Here is a 22,765-nt window from a genome sequence, read left to right on the forward strand (position 1 = left end):
TCGGAAGAGCTCAAGTAGGTCAAAAGGTAATGGGGCTATCACCAGCGTTTCCTAACAGCGCAGCAGGGCTGGGAGGCACCCTCCGATGTTGAGCAATGGGAAGACGAACAAGGCCAGGCGCTGTCTTGAAGGGAATAGCCACCAAGGTCACCCTAACCGCATGCCGGCCTTTTTGGGGAGAGCTGGGGAACGGCCAAGGCTGGCAAAGGGTGCTGATCGTCCAGCCCAACCCAGCGGTCCTCTTAATGAGACCATCCATGGGAAGCTGTGGCCAACTGAGCACACCATGGCTATCTCCAACCCATCTTAAGGCGTTCCACAAGAAGGGCATCACAGAATCACAGAATGGTGGGGTTGGAAGGGACCCCCGGGGATCATCCAGTCCAACCCCCTGCCAGAGCAGGGTCACCCACAGCAGGTGGCACAGGAACGTGTCCAGGTGGGTTTGGAATGTCTCCAGAGACGGAGACTCCACCACCTCTCTGGGCAGCCTGTGCCAGGGCTCTGCCACCCTCCCAGGAAAGAAGTTCCTCCTCATGTTGAGATGGAACTTCCTATGGTCAAGTTTGTGCCCGTTACCCCTTGTCCTGTCGCTGGGCACCGCTGAAAAACGAATGGGTTAAAAAAGGATCCTGAAACCATGCCTGAGGAGCGATGGAAGGGATGGATGAACAGACATCCGACGCAGCTCTCAAGGAAATGCATGAATTCACATTACAATTTGGGAATGGCCACGTCAGCCCTTGCTGAAACACCACCGTCGGTATGGAGTCTACGTTCTGGCTGTCTCTGTAACACGCCTTGTCCCTCACCACACTCCCTTGCACATCCCGGCAGCTCTGCCTTGGCCGGTGCGGTGAGGGATGCTCTCTCTGGAGACTGGGTCTTTGGAAAACAACCTTTCTCCAAGAGGATCTTTCGAGCCCCAGTGAAGCGATGGGTGGGGATGTTTAACAGGGTCCTCTTCAGAGCCCAAGTCCCCCGAGGCTCTGCCTTGTGGTCACCTCCGTTGTTTTCACTGAGTTCAGTAGCCCAGTGCTGCAAGTGAGCGGATTCCTGCGGGAGAGCCTGTGGCCGCGCTGTTGGGAACATCCCTCCTCCTCCTCCTCTACCTCTACGGCATTCCCGGCATTCCCCTGCCTGGAAGAGCAGGGCTGCGAACCCAACCGGGTCCCACCACCACGCCCCGGCAAAACCACCCCAGCCTGTTTGTCGCTGCACTTCTGCAGCGCTGCCGCCGCCGCCACTGACGAAATGTGTTTTTCCGACGATACCGTGGGGGTTGTTTCCAAGAAGGATGGCACAGGCACCCACTGCCATTGCCACCACCGTGCCAGGTCTCGTGGGGTCTGGTCAGGATGGCCAGAGGCGACGGATCCTGCGGGATAAGAGACCCGTGATGCAAAAGCATCCCACCCTCCGCACGGAGGGCACCGAGGGTCAGGCCACCAGCGAGAATTGGTGGCACTACGCGGCAGGGACGCACGAAGGATCACCGAGTACGGAGACTTGGTGAAATATTAAAGCAGGAGCTTAATAAAGCGAGCCCAGCGGCAGCAATCACCCTGTGTAATAAACCTGGAAAGGAGAGGACTTTGCCCCCCCCGGCCGGGGCGGTGCAGGGAGCTCCTGCCAGCACTCCCGCGCAGTGGCACGGAGCCGGCGCTGCACGGCAGGGCTTCCCTCGGGCCGCTTGGCTCTGGGGCAAGCCAGGAGCTGAGCTTCCAGCACTGCCGCGCCGCAGCCCCGCAATACCACCAGGTAGCCGGGTGTCAGGGTGCTGCCCGCCCCCGGTGGCCAACAGAGAGCGGGGTGCTGAGAAGTGGTTTGGGATCACCCAGGGGTCATCAGCCACACGTCGTAGGAGAGTGGTTGGGGAAGGGATTCCCACCTTACCTCCACCAGGAGAAACCCCAGCGCAGCTGGCCAAGGCACTGGGACCCAGGCGGCACATGGGCCGGCGCCTGTATGATGTTCCCGGGCAGACAAGGAGGTCCTGGGGGAACCACCCCATGAGGGGAGTCCCATGGGACGCTGGTGGCACTGGTTCTGGCTCTGGGAACCCACCCTCTGGTCGAGCGGGGCTGGACGCACTGCCGCTTCCTCCTGGGAAGCTCTGCCTGGCGCCGGCACCGAGCCATGCTGTGCCGGGCTGAGCTGTGCCCAGCCATGCCGTGTCGAGCTGTGCTCAGCCGAGCCGAGCCGAGCGGTGCCTACCTCGGGGGTAGGAGCTGTAGGTGCCATGACACCTTGAGCCGCGCTAAAGCACGTCAAGCCATGCTGCACCGAGCTGAGTCGAGTGGAGCTGTGCCTGCTGGGGTGGCAGGATGTCCCCAGCCAAGCTGAGCTCAGCTGAGCTGAACTGAGCCACGCCAAGCCGAGCCATGCCTAACCTAGGTGACATGATGTCCTGAGCCATGCCGAGCCCTGGGGAGCCAAGCCGAACTGTGCTGAGCTGAAGTGTGCCTGCTTGAGCGGTGGCATCATGTCCTGAGCCATCCCGAACCGAGCTGAGTCAAGCCGAGCCATGCTGTAGGAGGCACGATGTGCTGAGCCATGCTGAACTGAGCTGAGCCGTGCCTACCTAGGTGGCACGATGTCCCCAGCCGTGCTGTGCCAAGCCGTGCCAAGCTGGACTGTGCCTACCTAGGTGGCATCATGTCCTGAGTCATCCCGAACCGAGCTGAGCTGAGCTGTAGGTGCCACGATGTCTCAAGCCGGGCTGAACCAAGCTGAGCTGAGCCTATCTAGGTGGCACAATGTCCTGAGTTACGCTGACCCGAGCCGTGCCAAGCTGAACTGTGCCTACCTCTGTGGCATCTTGTCCTGAGCCATCCTGAACTCAGCTGAGCCAAACCAAGCTGTGCTGTAGGTGACACGATGTCCTGAGCCGTGATGAGCCAAGCCAAGGCGAGCCGTGATGAGCTGAACTGTGCCTGCCTTTCCAAACCGAGCCGAACTGAACCGAGCTGAGCTGTGCTCAGTTGAACCAAGCCGAGCTGAGACATACCCACCTAGGTGACACGGTGTCCCCAGCTGGGCTCAGCCAAGCTGTGCCAAGCCGAACTGTGCCTGCCTAGGTGGCATCACGTCCTGAGCCATCCTGAAATCAGCTGAGCCATGCCCACTGAGGCAGCACGATGTCCCCAGCCGAGCCCTAAGTGTCCCAGTGCCTCACCAGGCTCCACACTGCCATCCCCAGCCCCACTGCCCTGTCAGGGTGCCGGTGGGTGCTGGTTGGTGCCGGTGGGGTGCCGGCGGGTGCCAGTGGGGTGTTGGGGGGGTGTCAGTGGGTGCCAGTGGGTGCCAGCAGTGCCTGGTGGGTGCCAGTGGGTGCCCGTGAGTGTTGGTGGTGCCTGGTGAGTGCCGGCAGATGCCAGTAGGTGCACGTGGGGTGTCGGTGGGGTGTCAGTGGGTACCAGTGGGTGTCAGTGGGTGCCAGTGGGTGTCAGTGGGTGCCAGCAGTGCCTGGTGGGTGCTGGTGAGTGCCAGCGGGGTGTTGGTGGGGTGCCGGCAGGTGCCAGTGGGTGCCAGTGAGTGCCAATGGGTGCCGGTGGATGCCAGTGGGGTGCTGGTGGGTGCCCGTGGGGTGCCAGAGGGTGCTCTTGGAGTGTCCCTGGGTACCAGTGAGTGCCAGCAGTGTCTGGTGGGTGCTGGTGGGTGCCGTCAGTGCCCAGTGAGTGTCGGTGGGTGCCTGTGAGTGCCAGCGAGTGCCAGTCCGGTGCTAGTGGGTGCCCATGGGTGTCCGTGAGGTGCCAGTGGATGCCGGTCTGATGCCGGTGGGTGCCGGCAGTGCCTGGTGAGTGCCAGTGGGGTGCCCATGGCTACCTGTGGGGTGTCGGTGAGCACTGGTGGGTGTCTGTGGGTGCTGGCAGGTGCCCGTGGGTGCCAGTCCGGTGCCAGCAGTGCCTGGTGGGTGCCGGTGGCTGCCCGTGGATGCTGGTGATGCCTGGTGAGTGATGGCAGGTGCCAGTAGGTGCACATGGGGTGTCGGTAGGGTGCCGGTGGGTGTCAGTGGGTGCCAGCGGTGCCTGGCGGGTGCCAGTGGGGTGCCCGTGGGGTGTCGGTGAGCACCGGTGGGTGCCGGCGGTGCCTGGTGAGTGACAGTGGAGTGCCCGTGGGTACCTGTGGGGTGTCGGTGAGCACCGGTGGGTGCTGATAAGGTGCCCGTGGGTGCCGGTGGGTGCTGGCAGTGGCCGGTGAGTGACAGTGGGGTGCCCGTGGGTGCCGGTGGGGTGTCGGTGAGCACCGGTGGGTGCCGGCGGGTGCCCGTGGGTGCCGGTCGGGTGCCTGTCCAGTGCCCGTGGGTGCCGGTCCGGTGCCGGTGGGTGCCGGTGGGTGCCGGTCCGGTGCCGGCGGGTGCCGGCGGTGCCCGGTGCCCCGGCGCGGTCCCGCCTGCCTCCCATTGGCGGGGGCGGTGCCGTCCCCGCCCCTTTCCCCCCCGCCGGGGCGGTTATAAACGGGCGCGGCGGGGCCGGGCGCGGCGGCAGCGGCGGGGCCGGGGCCCGGGATGGAGCCGGGGCTGGAGCGCTGGGCGTACGGCGCGCTGTGGGCGGCGCTGGCCGGCAGCCTGGCGCTGCGGGCGGCCCGGCGAGCCCCGGGGCCGGGCCGGGGGCTAGTGGTGCCCCTGGCCTTGCTGGCCGGGCTGCAGAGCCTGTGCCGGGCATGCTTGCCGCTGCCCCTGGGGCTCGCCCTGGCCGCCGCCGCCGCCTGCCTGCTGCTGTGGTGGGCATCGCCCCGCAGGCTGCTGCCGGTGGCGGGCAGAGCCGTCCTGGTCACAGGTGAGTGAGGGGACACGGCCTCAGCCACCCCGTGGCACTCCCCGTGTGGGGTCGGTGGGGAGCGGGGCGTCCCCGTGCGAGCGGGGTTCCCCCCCCGGGTGCCATCCCGTGGGCAGAGCAGCACGGCCGCCGGCTTACCTGCTCCGTGTCCAAGGTGTACCTGAAGCAAGGAGGCTTTAGAGAGTCGCCTTGGCCCCTGCCAGTGGCTCCTCGCCTTCGAGCATCGACCACCGATGCCGGGAGCTGCATCCTTCGAAAGCCGGGAGATTGAATGGGACACGTGGTGGGGCTGGCGCAGAGCCGGATGGCTGGTTTGGGAGCACCTCGGCTGTCCTCTCCTCCCCTCTGGAGCCACGCTTGTTCTTAGAAAGCTTCTCGTGGCATCTCTAAAGGCTACAGTGGAGCTGGCTACCTGGGGCTGAGCACCGCTGTTTCATCCGCAGCTCTGTCCTTGGAGCTGCTGGGGACAGAGGTGGCTGTTCCTTCTCTTTGTGGGGACATCCCTGGGAAGGGCTGCTCAGCTGCTGCCCAGCTCCTTTTTGGGCTGCCTGGCACGGCTCCTCCACGGGGATGGTGGCTGAGCTCCCAGCCCGGGCTTCTGGCTGAATCTCTTTGGGATACCTTGGGATGTAAGTGCTTGCCCCTCTCCTACCTTCTGGCGGTGGGACAGGAGGAGGATGATGAAGGTGGCTGGGGCTAGCGGGTGCTTTGCTGTGAGGTGGTGGATGGCAGCAGGCACGGGGTGAGGAGGAAGCGCTGGAGCCAGGGTGGGTGATGTGTACTGGGAGAGTGTTGCCACCTCCACATGGATGCAGAGGTGAGGGAAACCCATGGACACAATCCTGGCAGCGCTCCCAAGGATGCGAACCTGCATCCTGGTGGCAATGTCTGGGCTGGGCTTGGAGATCCCCAAGTTAGAGAAGGGGGTTTGCACGTTTCCTAAGAAAATTTGGTCTTGTGGCGGGGACTTCCTTTGAGAAGGAAAAACGAGAGCCGGGGCCCTTGTCCAGCCCTGGCGCTGGCGGGAAGCGGACAGAGGTGTCTCCAGAGGAGGAAGCTTGGAGGAGCAAGGCAGTGGATGAATGAGTGATTCAACTGAGTGAAGGTCAAAGCCGCGCTGGGGCAGAGCCGCCCGGGGAGGACATGTCTGACAGCCACGCGCTCACAGGTGCCCTGTGGCACGCCAGGTCATGCCAGCCCTGGCTCTGTGGCACTGCCTGTATAATTAGTGAGTCAGTGGCTGGAACAAGGTGTTCTTGCCCTGGTGCGTTGAGGTGACACCTCTGCAGCTCCGGTGTGTTTGCTCTCGGCTGTAAATACTTTGTGGTTTTACAGGTTCGAGGCGCAGCCTGCGGTGCGGGATCGGCCTTTCCTGGCTGTGGCTCCAGCAGGTGCCTGCCGAGGGGCAGATGTGAGGGCTGCTCTGCCTGGGACAGCATCCCTCGCCTGAGTATTTGCAGAGTAATTAGCCTGATTCTTTTGCGGATTAATTCCAGACACCTCCTGGCAACTGGGTATGGAGGCGTTGCTGGTGTCTCCCGGGCAGGGGGGGGATCAGTGCAGGGGTGAGCTCTTGGAGAAAGGCAGCCTGGCCTTCCTCCTCTTGCCCGTGGGAAGCAAAACATGACAGCGGGAGAAGCAAGGAGTTGGGTGCCTGGGGATGCTGTGAAGGTGCGCGAGGTTGGGGACAGGCCTTCTGCCATGCTGGGTGTCCTGCTGGACCCTGCAGGTCAACTGAGAAATGCAACAAAGTCCCCTGCCGTGGAGCAGCGCAGGACCCAGCCCAGAAAGCTTTGGGCATCCTTTCCTCTTGTATGCACTCCTTGGCCCTCAGCTTAATCCTGCGGCAGGGTTCAACGGCTGCATCTCCTCGTTGAGGTGCCCCAGCTCTTCCAGCTTCCCCCTCTGGGAGCGACCCCAAGCCGAGCTCTGCATGTGATGCTCCAGCCCCATGTGCTGGTCTGGATGGCGCTGGCTAATCAAAACTTCATTTACGGGAGGGCTTGAAGGGGAAACGAGCTGTGCAGCGCGGTGGGAAAGCAGCAAAGCAGATGCAGAGCTGCTGCACAGCAGAGCTGCTAGCCCTGCGGCGGCAGCAGGGACTTGAAAGTTGTGGTGTTTCCCCTCGGCTACAGGTTTGCATTTCAGGTCTTGCGCGTGAGGCTTGGCCGGAGCAGGGATGGGCAGCTGCCTGCCCCTGCCTGCTGCCGGAGGGGAGCGAGGAATGCTGCGGTTTCCTATGCTGCTTCCCCTGGGCTAGCAAAGTAGGTGGCCACTAGTCCCTGCGGTGCTGTGTTTATCCGTGGCTGTGACCTCAGGGCTCTTTGCGCTGCATCCCGGCTATCCGGCTTCTCCGGGAGCGTGGCTCCGGCTGGGGTTGGGGGGGCAAGGAAAGCGTTAATCCTGCCTTGCTGGGGGAGGTCACAGCTGTTTGCGGTGGGGAGGAGAATGCCCTCCTGTGCAGCTGGGCTGGGAGAGGTCAGCCCCGGCAGCATGGGCAGGATGAGGAGGGGAGCCGGGATCAGCTGCTCCAGCCCAGGGCTGGGAGGGAGGCAGCAGCCATCTCCATGCTGTCCCAAGCCAGCCTGGGAGGCCAAACCTTCCTCAAAAACGAGCCCACGGCCCAATGCAGGCTTTGGGCGAGCGTGGGAAGCTGCAGGGACCCTCGCGTGCCTGCGGTGTGGGGAAGCTGCCCGGCCCAAGGCTCATCCATCACCAGCGGGGTGGCTGGTACCCGGCATCCCTCCACGCAGGGATGCGGTCAGGGCACCCCGGGGTGCCGATGCTGGTGGGCCGGTGGCGCAGGCATGTGACGGCGGCTGACCAGGAGCAGCCTTGCTCCCAGCGTCAAAGGGCTGGTTTCTGTGTGCGCCTGCCCTTTCCCGAATCTAAAACCAGCACTGTGGGGTGTCCTTGGGTGCCATGGGGTCCCCCTGAGCTGCATGAGCGAAGCGGAGGGGTGTTGCTTGTATCCCCCATCTCCTTGCTATTGGGAATTGATATAAAAGCACTCCGGCCTCGAGGGGGATGGTCTGGGAGAGCGGCCCCGGCGGGAGGTGATGAGCCCATTGCTGGGCCCCTCCCGATCCAGGCTGGCAGCACTTCGTGCAGGGTTTGGTTTTGAGCTGGGTCGGTTCAGACGTGAGCCCAGATCATCCTTTGGGCCCTCTGGTCTTAGCGGATGCCCGGGAGATTTGGCGATTCCACGGAAACCAGCCGACACAGAGGGGTTTTAGGGTTTGGAGGCGGTGGAGGGATGGCCGTGAGCATCCCGGCACTCCGCTGCGCAGCTGGAGCAGTTGCGAGCCCCTTGCTGTCGCGTAGCTCTGGCGTTTTTCAGACAGTAGCTAATTGCCTGATTTATGCAGATCCTTGGAAAAGACCGCATGCAAACCATAGACCCTGCAGGGTTTTGCTGGAGCAGAGGGAAGACATGAGGTGTGTAGTGAGATATTGATTTTTTTTTTTCCACTCCAGCTGGGCTGGAGAAGTTGAAGGCAGCGGATGGTTCCTCTCTCTGTGGAGGTTGTACCTGAATTAAACGGCTCCGAAATAACCCAAAGCCATAAGACTGCTGCCTGGGGGAGGTGGTTTGGGTCCTTTGCATCCTTCTTCCTCCTCGGTGGAGCCTACAAAGCCAGGAGGCACCTGCGGACCGGTGTGTCCCCCAGCAAATCATCTTGGTGAACAAAACCAGTTGGCAGGTCAGGCTGCTCCGGAGCCAAACCTGCCACGTTCGCCTTTCTTCTCCTCCTTCCCCGCTGCAGGGGAAACCCGGGTTTTCCTGGTGAGGCTCTCTTGTTCCAACTGCATGCCCCATTAACGATCTGAAATGGGTCAGAGCTTTCAGATCGCGCTCAAGGTTAACAGAGGTTTTGGAACTCGATCGTAGTCAAGCGGAGCTTCAGCGTTTCCCATGGACTCAACAGATGTGGAAGCATCTGGTGACTGCGGCAGAACGGAGTGATTCAATCCAGATGTCGGGATTCTCACTGTTCTGCCGCCAAGGTAAATCACTTTCCTTGGTAAAAGAGTAGCATCACTCCCATCCAGGCTTTGATGCTGGTTTAGACCCATTTTTCCAGCTAAACCGGGCGATTGAGAGGGATGTCAGGGGTCTAGGCTTTGGGGCTGTTGAGTGATGCTCCGGGCATGGCCGGAGCACCGGCACGAAGCGCTTGCAGCCTGGTTTTGGGGCTGAGCCTGCCAGCAGCCTCACCACCAGTAAAGCTTCACGCAAGGACACTCCAGGTCTCCATAGGCGGCTTCCACTCGGCTGCTGGAGCCCGTCAGCCGGCTGGGCGGTACCCGGGGTCTTCCCTGGGTTAAGCGCTGGCTGAAAATCAGCTTGTTCCCTGGAACTGTGCTGGTTTTTCCAGGATCTATTAAAAATTAACAGCAGAGACAACTGCTGCTCCAAGCTGTGGGGAGGACAGGACCAAAACCAAACTGCAAACCTGCTGTAACAAGCAACCTCTTGCTTATTAAAAAAAAAAAAAGTGACATTTAACTCTCTAGTTAGGGGTTTTGCTGCCAGTTTCTGGGAGGAGAGCAGGAAACCTGCTTTTTCTACCTCTCTTTGCAGGGCTGAAGCTCTCCCCCAGCTCTTTCAGCAGCCCTCCATGGCTGTAGGATTCTTCTTCCCCTCGCTGGATTTCTTCAGAAATAGAAACCTACCCCTGCTTGCCACAGATGTTTAGATACATACCCTCAGTTTTTTCTCACATATCTATTAAACAAGCACTTTTGAAGCCCGCTAACCTGTCGGGGTGTTTTTTTTATCACCGCTAACCAGAAATGATGAGCGCAGCTAATTGGGAGGAAAAGCGCCTAGAAGTTGCGGCCCGTGGGAGAAGAGGGTTGGTAGAGAAACCCAAGAGCTGGCTCGACGCGGCGCTCGGCGTGGGGTCACGCGGGGACATGAGAGCAGCGGCGCAGCGACTTCCCTGCAGAAATGAGATTGTCAGATGGGAACGGATGCTTCGGGAGGAGGGACATGTAGGCAGTTGCTGCCCTCTAGTCCAATGAGCAGCACGTCTTCTAACGAGGCCAGGGATTGCGTTACCCACCCTTGACCCTCGCTCCCCTCGAGCTTAGAGAGGAGTCCTGTGGCTTGACCACGGGGATGGTGGGCTTGGCCAGCCAGGGTTTGGCTTGAGTATGGGTGGCGTAGGGGAGGGTCTTCAAGGTGCCTCCACCAAGCCTGGGCAAGCATTTGCCTTCTTCCCACAGCCTTCTTTCGGTGCTGGTCTGAAACCCCAGCTTGCCCAGCTGCAGGAGGAAAGGCTGCAGGGCTTTCATACCCCTTCACCTCCCCACGTCCCTCCTGCCATCTCAGATCTGAGATGCTGTTGCCAGGTGGGAAATGCCAAGAGGGTTGCTGTCATGCTGCCAGTGTGTGCTCTATAGGTATATTTTGGGACTTTTTTTTTTTTCTTTTTTAAACCTTGCCCGGCGTGTACCTGTTACCACCTTCTCCGGTTCCCCCCGGCAGCTACGTGACATCTACCGTCTCCAATCCTCGTTCTTCTGTCCCAGCCTCCGCATGCTTCCATGTGTGACATATCACTGCAGCTTCCTCCTTCCCTGGAGAGCTGCCAGCCCTGGAGCCTTATCAACTTTCCTGTTGGGAACTGGCTTTCCCACCCCCCCCCCGCCCCCACCACTCCCCGCCTCGCACATGGTGCCATCCCGGGATTTGCTGGCTCTAAGGCTCTAATCTTGAAAAGCAGTTTTCGGCTTTACGGGCTTTGTGGCGCCGCAGCCTCTTGCTGGGCGGCTGACCCTGGGGAGCCAGATGGTGGGTGCCCCCCAGGCAGGCTGGGGATGGAGAGGAGGGATGGGCTGGTGAGCTGAGGTCCTGGAGGGGAGGTACCTGCCCTGATGTCTTCTGCAGAGGCTTTGGACGTCTGGCCTCTTCTTTCAAGCCTTTCTCTGTTTCTTTTGGCGGTGGTGATCTTCTCGTGATGGGCGTCTTGATTTCCACCAGACATACCCTTGAGCGGATTTGGGATCCCTCCCTACCCAGTTTCTCTACTCTGGTGGTCATACTCCAGTTTGGCATAAAGGTCACGCCATGCATATCCCCATCCCTGGAGGTGTTCAAGGCCAGGCTGGATGGGGCTTGGAGCAACCTGGGCTGGTGGGAGGTGTCCCTGCCCAGAGCAGGGGGGTTGGAACTAGATGATCTTTAAGGTCCCTTCCAACTCTAGCCATTCTATGATTCAAAGAATAAGTCGTGACGCCCTTAAATATGTGCCGCTGGGCTCTTTGAGGGACTTTACAAGGGTGTGTAGAGATAGGATGAGGAGTAATGGTTTCAAACTGAAAAAGGGGAGATCTAGATGAGATCCCAGGAAGAAATTTTTCACCCTGAGGGTGGTGAGCCCCTGGCCCAGGTTGCCCAGAGCAGCTGTGGCTGCCCCATCCCTGGAGGTGTCCAAGGCCAGGCTGGACGGGGCTTGGAGCAACCTGGGCTGGTGGGAGGTGTCCCTGCCCAGGGCAGGGAGTGGCACTGGGTGGTGTTCAAGGTCCCTTCCAACCCAAACCATTCCATGATTTGTTTCTCATGACCCTGTCCAAAGACACCGTGCCCAATGCTTATTCCTCTCCAGGGTCCCAAGTACCTGGTGGGGACAAGCTCTATAATCTGGGCTGTGCAGCCATCCCGTGGTGACTTCTTTCCCCCCCCTTCAGCTGGTGTGCTGGGCTCTGCCTGCGCCGGCCCAAGCTGAAGGGCATGTGGGGATGATGCCCTGTGTCTCACCCTTCAGCCTGGTTCAGCATCGCGCTCTCCAAGCACGTCCTCCTGGAGGGCCACCTTCATGTATTTTGGGAAAATGCACCCAAATAGTCTTATGATACTCAAACTCTGACTGTGAAAAGCTGGTGGGAGCTGCAGGCGGAGGGTGAGGACGGGGGGGGGACAACTTCAATTGGGTACAGAAGGGGCTGGCGTGGCTTGAGGTGGCCAGGAGGGCATGGCTCAGCCTAAACAGCTCAATGTGTTTCAAAAGCTGTCTTGACTGAGGCTCGACTGGTGCTCACAAGTGTTTTGCTCGATTTCTAAAACGAAACAAACCTGAGCTCGACGTGGACCTGGAAGCTGCAGGAGGAAAAATAAGAGTTGGTGCAACTGCAGAGCCCATCATGATGTGGGGATGGGCACGGCTTGCAGTTATTTTTCTGCTTGCCTGGGCTTGTGGCGTGTAGCGGGAGTTTATTCTTGTGACAAGGGGAGCGATGAGGTGGCATTTTATAAGCAACGTAAAATTTCATCACCAAAATACTCCTGAACTCTACAACTCTTATTGCAGCTTTATTGTGGCGCTGCAGACTCCGAGATGCTTAACATCATGATCTCCTGGGCTTGCTTTGGAACGGCTGCTGCGGTCGCCACTGCCCCAGCCTGGCTTTGTCCCTGCTGGCACCCTGTGTCCCAGCCCCCTGTGACTTGCCCACCTCCACGGTGCGGTGGGTGGCATGTCACCCTGTCCTGTGTGGTAGAACCAGGCAGTTCCGTGGCTGACCTGACCCACCACATGGCCAGAGGTTCTCCTGGTCCTGCGGTGGCTGTGGTGCTTTGCTGTCCTGGCTAGAAATTACCTTCCCTGAGATGTCGCAGGGTGGTGATGGCTCATGGTGGCCCGTGTAGAAGAGCTGGTCTTCCCTTCTGCTGCTTGTGGATGGCTTAGCCCAGACCTTGGGGATGACCTTCTGCTTCTCCTTGCTGGCTCCTGGGGCCTGATGGGTTATCCCATGTGAGAGGTGGCTATGGGGCTTGCTTGGTGTTACTCTGGGGAAACGCCAGTCCCTGGGGAGCCCTTTTGCAGCCCAGGGATGCTCCCCAGCAGGTGCCCCAGCCGTAGCTTTGCTGCCACCGCCTTATTCCCCAGGAGCATCTTCAGTGCCGCATCCCGGCCGCGGCTGATGGAGCTTTCCAGCTTCCCAGCCTGGCCCCGAGCCAGCCTCTCCCTCTCCAGGAGCCCAGATGGACGTGTTATCGGCACCCATCCTGTCGAGCTGTCCCTGGGCCATGGGTGTCCTTCCCAGAGACAGCTCTTGCTGATGGATGGCTTTCGTGTCTCGCCGGCGCCGTGTTCCCAGTTCGCCGTGTTCCCTCTGAAGGTGATTATTAACCCAGTTATCGCTGCAGTTCTTCACAACTTCCTCTTCTCGGAGGAACATCCATCCACCCAACCCAGATTAGATCTGATGTACAGGCTGTGCCCTTTCCCAGGCGACATCCACGCTGCCATCTCCTCCCGCTTCTCTCTGCCCGCGGGAAGCTCAAATCCTTGACCACGAGAGTCCGGCTGCTCCTTTTGGGGAGTCAATCTCCCCTCGGTGGAGACGGCGGCAGCTGGAAGATCCCATCCGGCCCTGGGACGCGGCGGGTGGCTGCTTCTAGGAACTTCCCTGCGCCCTTTTTCTGCGAAACCCCGAAGCGTCGCTGGGAGGAGAGACGCTTCCTCCGCCCCACCTGTTTGCGAGCCCTGGTTTGGTCCTCGCCGGCAGCAGCATCACCGCTGTGCTGGGGATGGCTTGTCTCCCGGGCTCTCCTGTGCCCATTCCTCTTCCATCTGAGGAAAACTCCGGTGCTTTTGCATCTGCTGACCCTGCTGGCGCAAGCCCTCAGGCTGAGTTTAGCAGGTCTGGGTGCCAAGCTGCCTTCTCAAGAGCTTAAAACCTGCACTGAGGTGGACTGCAGGCTCCTGGGTGGATCCTGACCTCCTCCAGCATCTGGCCAGGCACTGGCCTTGTGCAGGAGAAGGTGGTTGGGCTCGTTCTGTCCCAGTTGGGCTCGTTCTGTCCCAGTTGGGCTCTTTGCTGTCACAGCTACACCAGGGCCCTGTGCAACATAATGAGCTCCTGGCTTCGTTAGCTCCACCGGTTGCAAGCAGCATCTGCTGCTCAGCTTTGAGGGGAGGGAGGGATAAGGCATCTGGGTGGCTTTTGGTGACAGTGACGGGGAGGGCTGCAGCTCCCCACGCCGATTTATCTCGCGGCTGCTCTTGTGCCATTGGGTCCCCGAGAGGGACGCACTGGAGCCGGCTCCCGCTCCTGAGAAATGAGCCTTAATTCAGGAGCCGTGGGTGCGTCCGCGCCAGCCTCAGGGCTCCTCGTCATCTCTGCCCGGCTGCTTCGGGTTGTCTGGGCAGGAAATCAGATTTTTATCCCCCTTCTCTTTGGTTTGTTAAGCCAAAGATATCTCCCCGGGGTGGAGGCGACGGCGTGTGAGGCTTCAGAAACACTCGGCTAATCCGTTGTAATTCACACCATCTGGCCCTTGTCCCCAGGGCGGGGAGGGGGTCGGGTCACCCCCGTACCCCCCTGCGGTGAGGGGCATCCCCGGCTCTGCCTTCTGCTGTGCTCCGTGGGTCCCCTCGGGGGGCTGGGGACCTGCTGGGGGGACACAGAGGTGGCATTTCACCTCGGGCTGCCAGGAGCTGTCGGCACCCTGGCCGATAATGTCCCTCCAGCTCTGCCATGGGGGTCCCCGGGGAGCCCCCCCTTGGCTCAGGTCCTGCCAGGGGAAGAAGCTGAGGCTTTGCCAGGATGCCCCCCGCTCCAGGCTGCTTGGCTGGGGGGTGCTCACGTGTTGTCCCCTCGCCAGGGATTTGGGTCATGCCTGGAGCCACCTCCCTGAGTTTAATTTAATTTAATTAAGCTCGTGGCTTCCCAAAACTGGGTGCTGGGGACCAGCAGCAGCAGCAGCATCACTGGGGCTGCTGCCACCTCCTGCCACCCCAGCCCCATCCGCCAGCGCCTGGGGACGGGTGGCTGCTCCCGGGGGGGGGCCTCCGTGGGGAGCGGGGACACCCCGCCGCTGGCACGGCGCGCTGCCACACCGGCCACCGGCCGGGGTGCGGTTTCCTGTTGACGGCGATGCCATCGTGATGCGGTGGGGTGGGAGCTTGCCGGTGTCCCTGCCCGGCCCCGCTCCCCCGGCAGGACCTCGGGTGCGGGCCATGGGTGGCCATGGGTGCTCAGCTGCCATGGGCACAGGTGCTCCTGCCGTCTGTCCCCTCCCTCCCCAGCACCCTGCCAAGAATTTGTTCTCTCTCGCCCGGGGCTGACATCACCCCCGTTACTGCTCCGCGCTCCAAACGCGTGCGGCATCCGGGAGGTGTTGGCCGTAGGGCCCTGCCCTGCCCACAGGGACTTTTGCTGGGCGCTTCCTCCTGCCCCATGCAGGGACCCCCCCCACTCCCCAACCCCCTTTTGGGGACCCCCGTCTCCTCCGGTGGCACTGTCCCTGCTGCATCCCGCTCCAGCCGCCCTGCTCGGTGCCACCTTGCCCCGGGGCTTCCTCATCCGTAGGGTGCTCCCAGGATGGAGCCGGGATGGCCGTCCCCAAGCAGCCAAGCTGGGATCGGTCCCCTGTGTGTCCCCTCGGGCGCCTGGTGGAGCCTCCCCGTGGTGCGGCCGGGCTCGACCCCGTCCCGCGCCTGGAGGAGCTGGATCCGAGGCGGTGGCGGTGAATCCTGCCGGGGCCAGAAGGCAACACCTCCGAGCAAAATGTCAGCCGTGTTTAGCTTGGCATCCCAGGCAGGATTTGAGCTTGAGCCTATGGAAACAAGCAGCTCAGCATGTTAATCCGCTCGGCCTCGGCGCTTCGGCTCCCCTCCGACTGACGGTGTCCTTGAGCCCCGTGCCGTCCCAGGGCTGGGAGGTTGGTGACAGTGGTGGCTGTCTTGGCAAGGCATCTCGGGCAGGCTGGTGGGACACACAGCCCAAAAGCTCTGTGTGGCAGGTGGGATTGATGGCCTGGCATTTGGGGAGCGGAGGCAGGGCTGGGAGTGGGGGGGGGCACGCGGGGCCCTCAGGTGATGGCCTGCAGAGCTGGGGAAGGGACGATGCTACTCCGGGTGTCCGACTCAGCTGACAGGCACCCGGCTGCCTCCGGGCTTGGCGAGAGATGGAGCGTCCCCCAAGAATGCCCCGCGGCCGCTCTTGTCCCTGGGTGGCCGTAGGGCTGCCAGGGCTGACCTGGGGGGAGCTGGTCCATCAGAGGGATGCTCAGTCCTGGGGGAAACCCCTTCCAGCTTCCACGCTGGGGTCCCAGGCTGGGGTTGCCATGGAGGGAGCAGCTCCCGGCACCCACCAGGCTCTGAGCAGCCCCGCGGGGCTTCTGACCACCGAGGTTTTGCAGGTCTGTGCTGGTCCTCTCCCATCATGTGTGGCCCAGGGATGAGGATGGACAGCTTGTGGCTCAGGGATGAGGATGCTCGGTTTACAGCACAGGGATGAGGATGCTCGGCATGTGGCGTTGAGGATGAGGATGCTCTGCTTGTGGCTCAAGGATGAGGATGTCCAGCTTGTGGTTTGGGGATGAGGATGCACAGCTTGCAGCTCAGGGATGAGGATGCTCAGCTGGTGGCTCGGAGAGGAAGATGCGTGGCTCGTAGCTCCACAGCTTGGGGATGAGGATGCACGGCTCACAGCTTGGGGATGAGGATGCTCCGCTTACGGAGCAGGGATGAGGATGCAGAGGTTGCAGCTCAGGGATGCGGATGCTCAGCTCACAGCTCCGGGATGAGGATTCCCGGCTCACAGCTCAGGTGGTGAAGCCCCTCCTGCGTTGGCATCACGCTGAGTGCTGCAGACGCGTACCGCCAGCCCTCCATCACGTACCGTGCCGGCGGTGGGTGCAGGGGCGGGGGGTTGGTGGTGGTGGTCGTGTTATCACCCATTTCAGCTCCGTTCAGCAAACCGCAGCGTTGATTTGGAGCGCGCGTCCGTGCGCGGCAGCCTTGGTGCTGGCTGCTGCAGCGGCGCAAATACCCGAGATGGCAAAAAAGCCAGCGCCGTGCCGCGCCTGACTCACCTGAAATAAATGTGCCCGTACCAAACCGGGACTGCGGCTTCAACCGGCGGCTCGCGAGCCCAGCCCAGCTCCCTGGCAGCGAGGAAGCTCGCGCGGTGCCCACCCCTGCCATGGCCGGGCAGACTGGCCGGTAACCGCGGGGCTGGCACAGCTCAGCCCCTCCGGTGGCTCTGCTTTCACTGGCGAGGGGCTTCTCTGGGCAGCGGGCACACGATGCTGTGTGGTTGGTCCTCTTCACCCCCCCCAGAGTAGGAGGAAGGGCACCCAAACAGCGATGCCGGAGGCCAAACCTTTTTTGCTTGCTCAAGATCGATAAAGCTGGGGCTGGGGGCGGGGAGGAGGTTGTTGTGCCAAAATCCCAGCAAGGCTGGTGCGTCCCAGCTCCTGGGCAGGGGGGAGGGCCACCGCACCAGCTGGAGCTTCTGTGAAGTCCCCAGGAATTGCTGCCCACCTGCTGCTCCCGCAAAAAGCCAGCTGGCCCCCGGAGCGGACGTTTGCCCCCCGCTTGCCGAGCCTGCGGAGCGCTGCTGGGTTTTGCAACTCCTGCTGCAGCAAAAGCCTCTGGCTGCCGGCCCGGGGTGAGGAGTGGCGGGGGGGGTGAGACTGGGGCTTCGAGCTGCCTGCCCTCCTCCGCCGCCCTCCCTGTGCTGGGCTTCTCCTCCGTTCGCTCCGACCGCCGGCACGGATGCAAAAAACCGGTTGGCAAGCGGGAAGCCGGGATGGGAGGGAGCTGGCGCCGGCGTCTCCTCGTGATGCAGCATCCTCGGAGGGCGGCGTGCCCAGCGCCAGCCTCGCCGCGGCCGCACAGACTGTCCGGCTCCGGCGCCGCCGGCAGGACCCGGCCAGCGGCCCAGGCTCCCGCGCCAGCCCCGGCATGGCCGATGGCTCGTGTGCTGGTAGCCCACGGGGAGCGAGCGTGACCCTGGGCGAGCTGCCATGCTTCGGGGGCCACATGTGACGGTCCCAGCGGGTTTAATTGTCCCTCCCTGTGCTTTTGGCCATGCCTGAGCGCGGCGCCTGGGAAGCCGAGCAGCGCCGGAGACCTTAAATAACACCAGAGCATCCTCGCCCTCCTGGCCCCAGGCCTCCCACCAGCCTCCCAGGAGGGTTTTTTTTTTGGTGGGTTTTTTTTTGTGTGTGTGTGAATAAATTAAAACTTCGGAAACAAACCCTCCGACCGCCCCGCTCCTCTAAGGCAAAACAAGCCCTGCCTGGCTCGGAAAGCACACGGCCATGTTTGCTCCCTCCTTGCCAGACTTGCCTGAAACAAGACGGCAAACCTGTCTCTCTCGGGTTTTTGGGATGTTTCCCGGTGTTTTGAGGCTCGGGAGGTGATAGGGAGCTTCGTGTCTGGACTGGAAGCTTTCCTTGCCGGCTGGGGCGGGAGCAGCGCAGGTAACTGTGTCCCGGCGGTGGTGGCGGGCAGGGTGCTGGCGGTGGCGAGCCCGTGGCCGCCAGCACTTTTATTTTCAAACCTTATCTTTATTGCAGTTTTCTCCTGCCCTGTTGGGAAAGGCGAAATGCACCTTATCTGGCCGGCTGCTGGCAGCACGGCCTGTTCCCGGAGAGGGGAGAGGCGGATGTGCCGCGCCGGCAGCCCATGGCACCTTCGGCATCCCCTGCGGCACCGGGGATGGTGCCGGGGGTGATGCCGGGGTGATGCTGGGGATGATGCTGAGCTGGCCCGGCATACACCCATCATGGTGTTGCATGGCTCTGCGGGGAAAAGGCCAGGGGTGGGAGGGGGGTGTCCCTGCAGCCCCTTCCTGCCAGCTGAGCACCGCTGGCGTGCGTTATCGCTCTGGCCTCTGGCCAAGGGTTTTATTACGAGTTTCTGACGCAGCAATAAAGTAAAGCCCGCGGACGGTTTAGCTGTCACCCCCAGAGCTGGAGCCGGCAGCACCCCAGTCCCTGTGAAAGGGGGGTGGGGTGGGCAGCAGGTCCCCGTGGCCACCCCAGGGCTGGCAGGAGGGGTGCTGGGAGCCCTCCGGGGTCTCCTGGAGCGAGTGGCAGTGCCCAGGGCCACCATCGCGTCCATCCCAGGGTGGCTCCAGGTGCAGGATAGGGTCCTTTTACAGGGATGCACTAAGGAGCACCCAAGGGTGCCAGGCAGGAGGGTGCGGGAGCCGTGGGGCTGCCCCCGCAGCGCTTCCCTGTTAATGGTTAATGTGGCCGGGCAGCGCCGGCGGCGCGGGCTCCCTCCGAGCTATCAGCCCTGCCATCGGCCCCGGGAACAGCCTGTACCTTGCTGTTTGTTTGTATCCCGGCCACCGGCCCCGCGACACCCAGCTCCTGCCCGGGCTGTCCCCCAGCCACCCCGCCGGTGGCTCTGCGGGTGACAGTGTCACCTGCGGTGCCCCTGCTCGAGCTGAGGTGGAGGAGACAAGGCTGGGACCAGGCACGGCAGCACCCAGTGCTCCCCAGCGTGGGACATCCCCGTCGGATGCTTCCTTGAAGGATGCGGGGTGGCAGGAGCAGGACAGGAGCCGCCTTTTTAATTTTTTTCCTCCTCATTTTTAAGCCCCTCGGCACCCCAGCTTCCCTTTCTGGGAGGCGAAAAAGCGTTCAGGGAAAGGCAGCATCTTTGGGGATATTTGGGGGTGGGGGGTGGTGGTGGGGGTGATGCCTCCTGCCCCACATCGCTGCTGGGTTCTGGGCTGTCCCGGGGGCCTCTGCCTGCGGTTTTACGTGTGCCTCGCATCACAGAGGCTCTTGGGGCGATGGGGTTGCAGATAAGGGAGTGTTTTCTTCCTCCCGTGTGCGCGATAGGAGAGAAAACAGCAGCTCCGTGACCTGCAAATGCCCCAGGCCAAGGTCACATCCCTGGCAGGTCCGGAGCAGGAGTGGGGGCAGCGAGCTCCGAGCAGGGAACCGGTGTCAGGGGGTTTGGTCCCCAGGGATGGAGAGGTAGAGCTGGGGGTGGTGGGGGGGTCGTCCCTGGGGGCTGGGGACAGCCGTCAGCGGCCACTGCAGGGCTCCTCTCTGCTCTCCCAGGCTGCGACTCGGGCTTCGGGCAGGCGACAGCGCGGCACTTGGATGCCATGGGCTTTCGGGTGTTCGCCAGCGTGCTGGACCCGCAGGGTGCCGGGGCCCAGGAGCTGCGCAGGAGCTGCTCGCCGATGCTGACGCTGCTGCAGATGGACCTGACCAAGCCGGAGGACATCCAGCGTGTCCTGCAGCACATCCAGGAGCACACCAACAGCACGGGTAGGAGCCCTTGGGACCCCATGCAGCTCCCCGGGACCTCAGCTTGTGGCCGGGGTGGCAGTTCCAAGCCTCCATGTGCCCCCCGACCGCGGGCTGCATCGCTGCAGAGGCTGTTGGACAAGCCCAGGGCACCCCGCAATTCCCCTGCAGGACCCCCCCACGATCCGGGGAGCAGCTGGGATCCCCAGGGTGGGGGGGTCCCCCATTGTGGGTCACCTCTTCGAGCATCCCATCCCCACAGGGCTCTGGGGGCTGGTGAACAACGCCGGCTTCAACGACACCATCGCCGACGCCGAGCTCTCGCCGCTGGGCAAGTTTCGCACCTGCATGGAGGTGAACTTCTTCGGTTCGCTGGAGCTCACCAAGGGGCTGCTGCCCCTGCTCCGCACCGCTGGCGGCCGCATCGTCACCGTGAGCAGCCCTGCAGGTGAGCAGCCCGCCTTCAGCATGGCCCGGCACCCAGGGCTTGGCTGCGGGTCCAGCATCCCCATGGCGTGATGTGGCTTCCACCACCCACCCCCAGGCACCTCCGCTTCCAGCCACATCAGGCTGACTCCCTAAGCCCTTCTCCTTGTGCCCTACGCAAGCCCTCCCGGTCCCTGCCAGCCCTCAGGCACGCAGGTAGTGACTCACTCATCCTTTCTTGGACCTGTCGGAGCGGGGCCAGAGGAGGCCCCGGAGATGCTGGGAGGGCTGGAGCCCCTCTGCTGGGAGGACAGGCTGAGAGAGCTGGGGGGGTTCAGCCTGGAGAAGAGAAGGCTCCGGGGAGACCTTCCAGCCCCTGCCAGGCCCTAAAGGGGCTCCAGGAGAGATGGGGAGGGACTCTGGAGCAGGGAGGGGAGCCATGGGACGAGGGGGAAGGGGTTTACACTGAAAGAGGGGAGATTTAGCTGAGATCTGAGGCAGAAATTGTTTGCTGTGAGGGTGGTGAGCCCCTGGCCCAGGTTGCCCAGAGAAGCTGTGGCTGCCCCATCCCTGGAGGGGTTCAAGGCCAGGCTGGACGGGGCTTGGAGCAACCTGGGCCGGTGGGAGGTGTCCCTGCCCAGGGCAGGGGGGTTGAAACTAGATGATCTTTAAGGTTCCCTCCAACCTGAACCATTCTGTGATTCTCTCCTGCAAGGTGACCTGCCCTTCCCCTGCCTGGCAGCCTATGGGGCCTCGAAGGCAGCCCTCAGCCTGCTCATGGACACCTTCCGCAGCGAGCTCCAGCCCTGGGGTGTCAAAGTCAGCCTCATCCTGCCTGGCTACTACAAAACAGGTAAGAGGGTCAGCACCCACTTGCCGCCTGCGCCCACAGGCAAAGGGCAGGTACCCTCCGGGGAGGTAGATGGAGCCATGGCAAGAGCAGGTCGCAGTGCAGGATGCAGCTTCTGAGTGTCCCCGGCCACCTCCTTGGGGATGGTGGCCATCCTGTGGCCTTTGGGCTCCCAGCAGGTGAGAGGCATGGTCAGGATCAAGCCCTGACACCAGATCCTCTGCCACTGGCGCCGGCCGGACCAGCTCAGCCGCATTTATGGTACCGTCATCCCAATTGCAGGCAGGATCCAAGACCTCTGGTCCAGTCCCAGGCTATGAAGAGACACCATGGTGCTCCCACCATGGCTGATCTCTGCCAGGATTTCAGCAGGACCTTCCTGGGCGGCTGGGAGGGGACTAGGGGCTGCTGGCACCCATGCCGGGGGGGGGGGGGGGTGCTGAGGAGGGGGGGGCCCACACAGCTCACAGGGGGGCCGCGTCCTTGCAGGGACGACGTGCGACCCTGCCTTCTGGAACCTGCAGAAGCAGCGGCTGGTGGCCAGCCTGCCCCGGGAGCTGCTGCAGGCCTACGGCGAGGACTACGTGGAGGAGATCAACCGCCAGTTCATCCAGTTCATGAAGGTGGCGGTGGAAGACCTCAGCGCGGTGGTGAACAGCATCACGGACGGGCTCCTGGCTGCCAACCCAGCCGTGCGCTACTACCCAGGGCAGGGCCTTGGGCTCATGTATTTCATACACCGCTACCTGCCCTATTTTGTCCGAGACTTGTTCTTGAAAGGATTCTTCATCAACCCCAAGCTACCCCGAGCGCTACGGCGAGAGCACCACGACGACGCGAAGAAGGCCTGACCTCGGTCCGCATGCGGTCGCGGGGCAGGAGCGAGCCTTCTCCTGGGATTTCCAGGGACACCGGCCCCCGAGCGCGTGCACAGCCGTCGGCGTCGCCCTCCTGCACCACGGGGGAACAATCAGCACTAGACGTTAAATACCAAATTGCTTTCCAAAATCAGGCAGATCTATTTTCTATCATGCGAGAATCAACGTTTTCTAGAGACCTCATTTTTGTATTTTTTCTAACCGTGCATCCTCCAAGGAGGCCACCCCTGCCTGACTCAGCGGCTCTGCACCACGGACTGGGATGCACCTCAGGCATTTCTCAGCTACCCAAAATCTTTCTCCCTGCTGCCGGAGCTGCAAGCGTTTGTCTCCACCACCTCTTGGCTGGGTCAGGCCCAGGATCCTGCAGCCGCTGCCTCCCTGCCGTTCCTTATACACTCCACATGCTCCCGGCGAGCGCAGGGGCCGAGGCCGGGCTGCAGAGCTCTTCACGAGATGAACTACATGATTGTCACTTTTTAAATAAATCTGTTCTTGATATGCTACCAGGCTCTGGTAGTGTCCTTCCGCGGTGCAGTGCTGCGATGCCTGGGCTGGGATCACAGCTGGCGCCGTGGCAGGAACCTCGCATGGGGCAGAAGATGCCACAGGCAGCCCCAGAAAAGGGGACAGCCTGCCAGAAAGAGCTTGCACCCCCTCCCAAGGCTTCCTTTTGCTTTGCTCTCAGGCTGGGGCGAGGATGGAAGTGGAGGGACAGTGCCACGCATGGACAGTCCCACACAGGAAGCCCAAGCACAGGGCGACAAGCTTAGCAAAACCAGGGGACGGTGCCACGCAGCTCCCCAGCCACATG

At 62.2% G+C, this 22,765-nt stretch overlaps 1 protein-coding gene across 2 annotated transcripts; it reads left to right on the forward strand.

Annotated features, from left to right (window-relative positions):
* Positions 1-4,471: 4,471 nt before the first annotated feature.
* HSD11B2 (hydroxysteroid 11-beta dehydrogenase 2) lies at positions 4,472-22,739 on the forward strand. Of its 2 annotated transcripts, none has more exons than XM_063334105.1 (5): positions 4,472-4,781; positions 19,606-19,818; positions 20,060-20,245; positions 20,939-21,076; positions 21,598-22,739. In XM_063334105.1, the coding sequence occupies exons 1-5, from the start codon at positions 4,511-4,513 to the stop codon at positions 22,722-22,724; spliced, it is 1,935 nt and encodes a 644-aa protein (XP_063190175.1). In that variant the 5' UTR covers positions 4,472-4,510; the 3' UTR covers positions 22,725-22,739. The 2 variants fall into 2 exon arrangements, with proteins under 2 accessions (XP_063190175.1, XP_063190176.1); XM_063334106.1 differs by having other exon boundaries at positions 21,563-22,056.
* Positions 22,740-22,765: the final 26 nt, after the last annotated feature.

The sequence above is a fragment of the Chroicocephalus ridibundus genome, chromosome 4, assembly GCF_963924245.1.
Source record: "Chroicocephalus ridibundus chromosome 4, bChrRid1.1, whole genome shotgun sequence".
Classification (NCBI taxonomy): domain Eukaryota; kingdom Metazoa; phylum Chordata; class Aves; order Charadriiformes; family Laridae; genus Chroicocephalus; species Chroicocephalus ridibundus.

Bases quoted from the DNA above. Each gene is read 5' to 3' on its own strand.
- HSD11B2 (XM_063334105.1), top strand. From the start codon at position 4,511: ATGGAGCCGGGGCTGGAGCGCTGGGCGTACGGCGCGCTGTGGGCGGCG. The intron at 4,782-19,605 runs GTGAGTGAGGGG...CTGCTCTCCCAG, and splicing joins CAGAGCCGTCCTGGTCACAG to GCTGCGACTCGGGCTTCGGG. The intron at 21,077-21,597 runs GTAAGAGGGTCA...TGGAACCTGCAG, and splicing joins GCCTGGCTACTACAAAACAG to AAGCAGCGGCTGGTGGCCAG.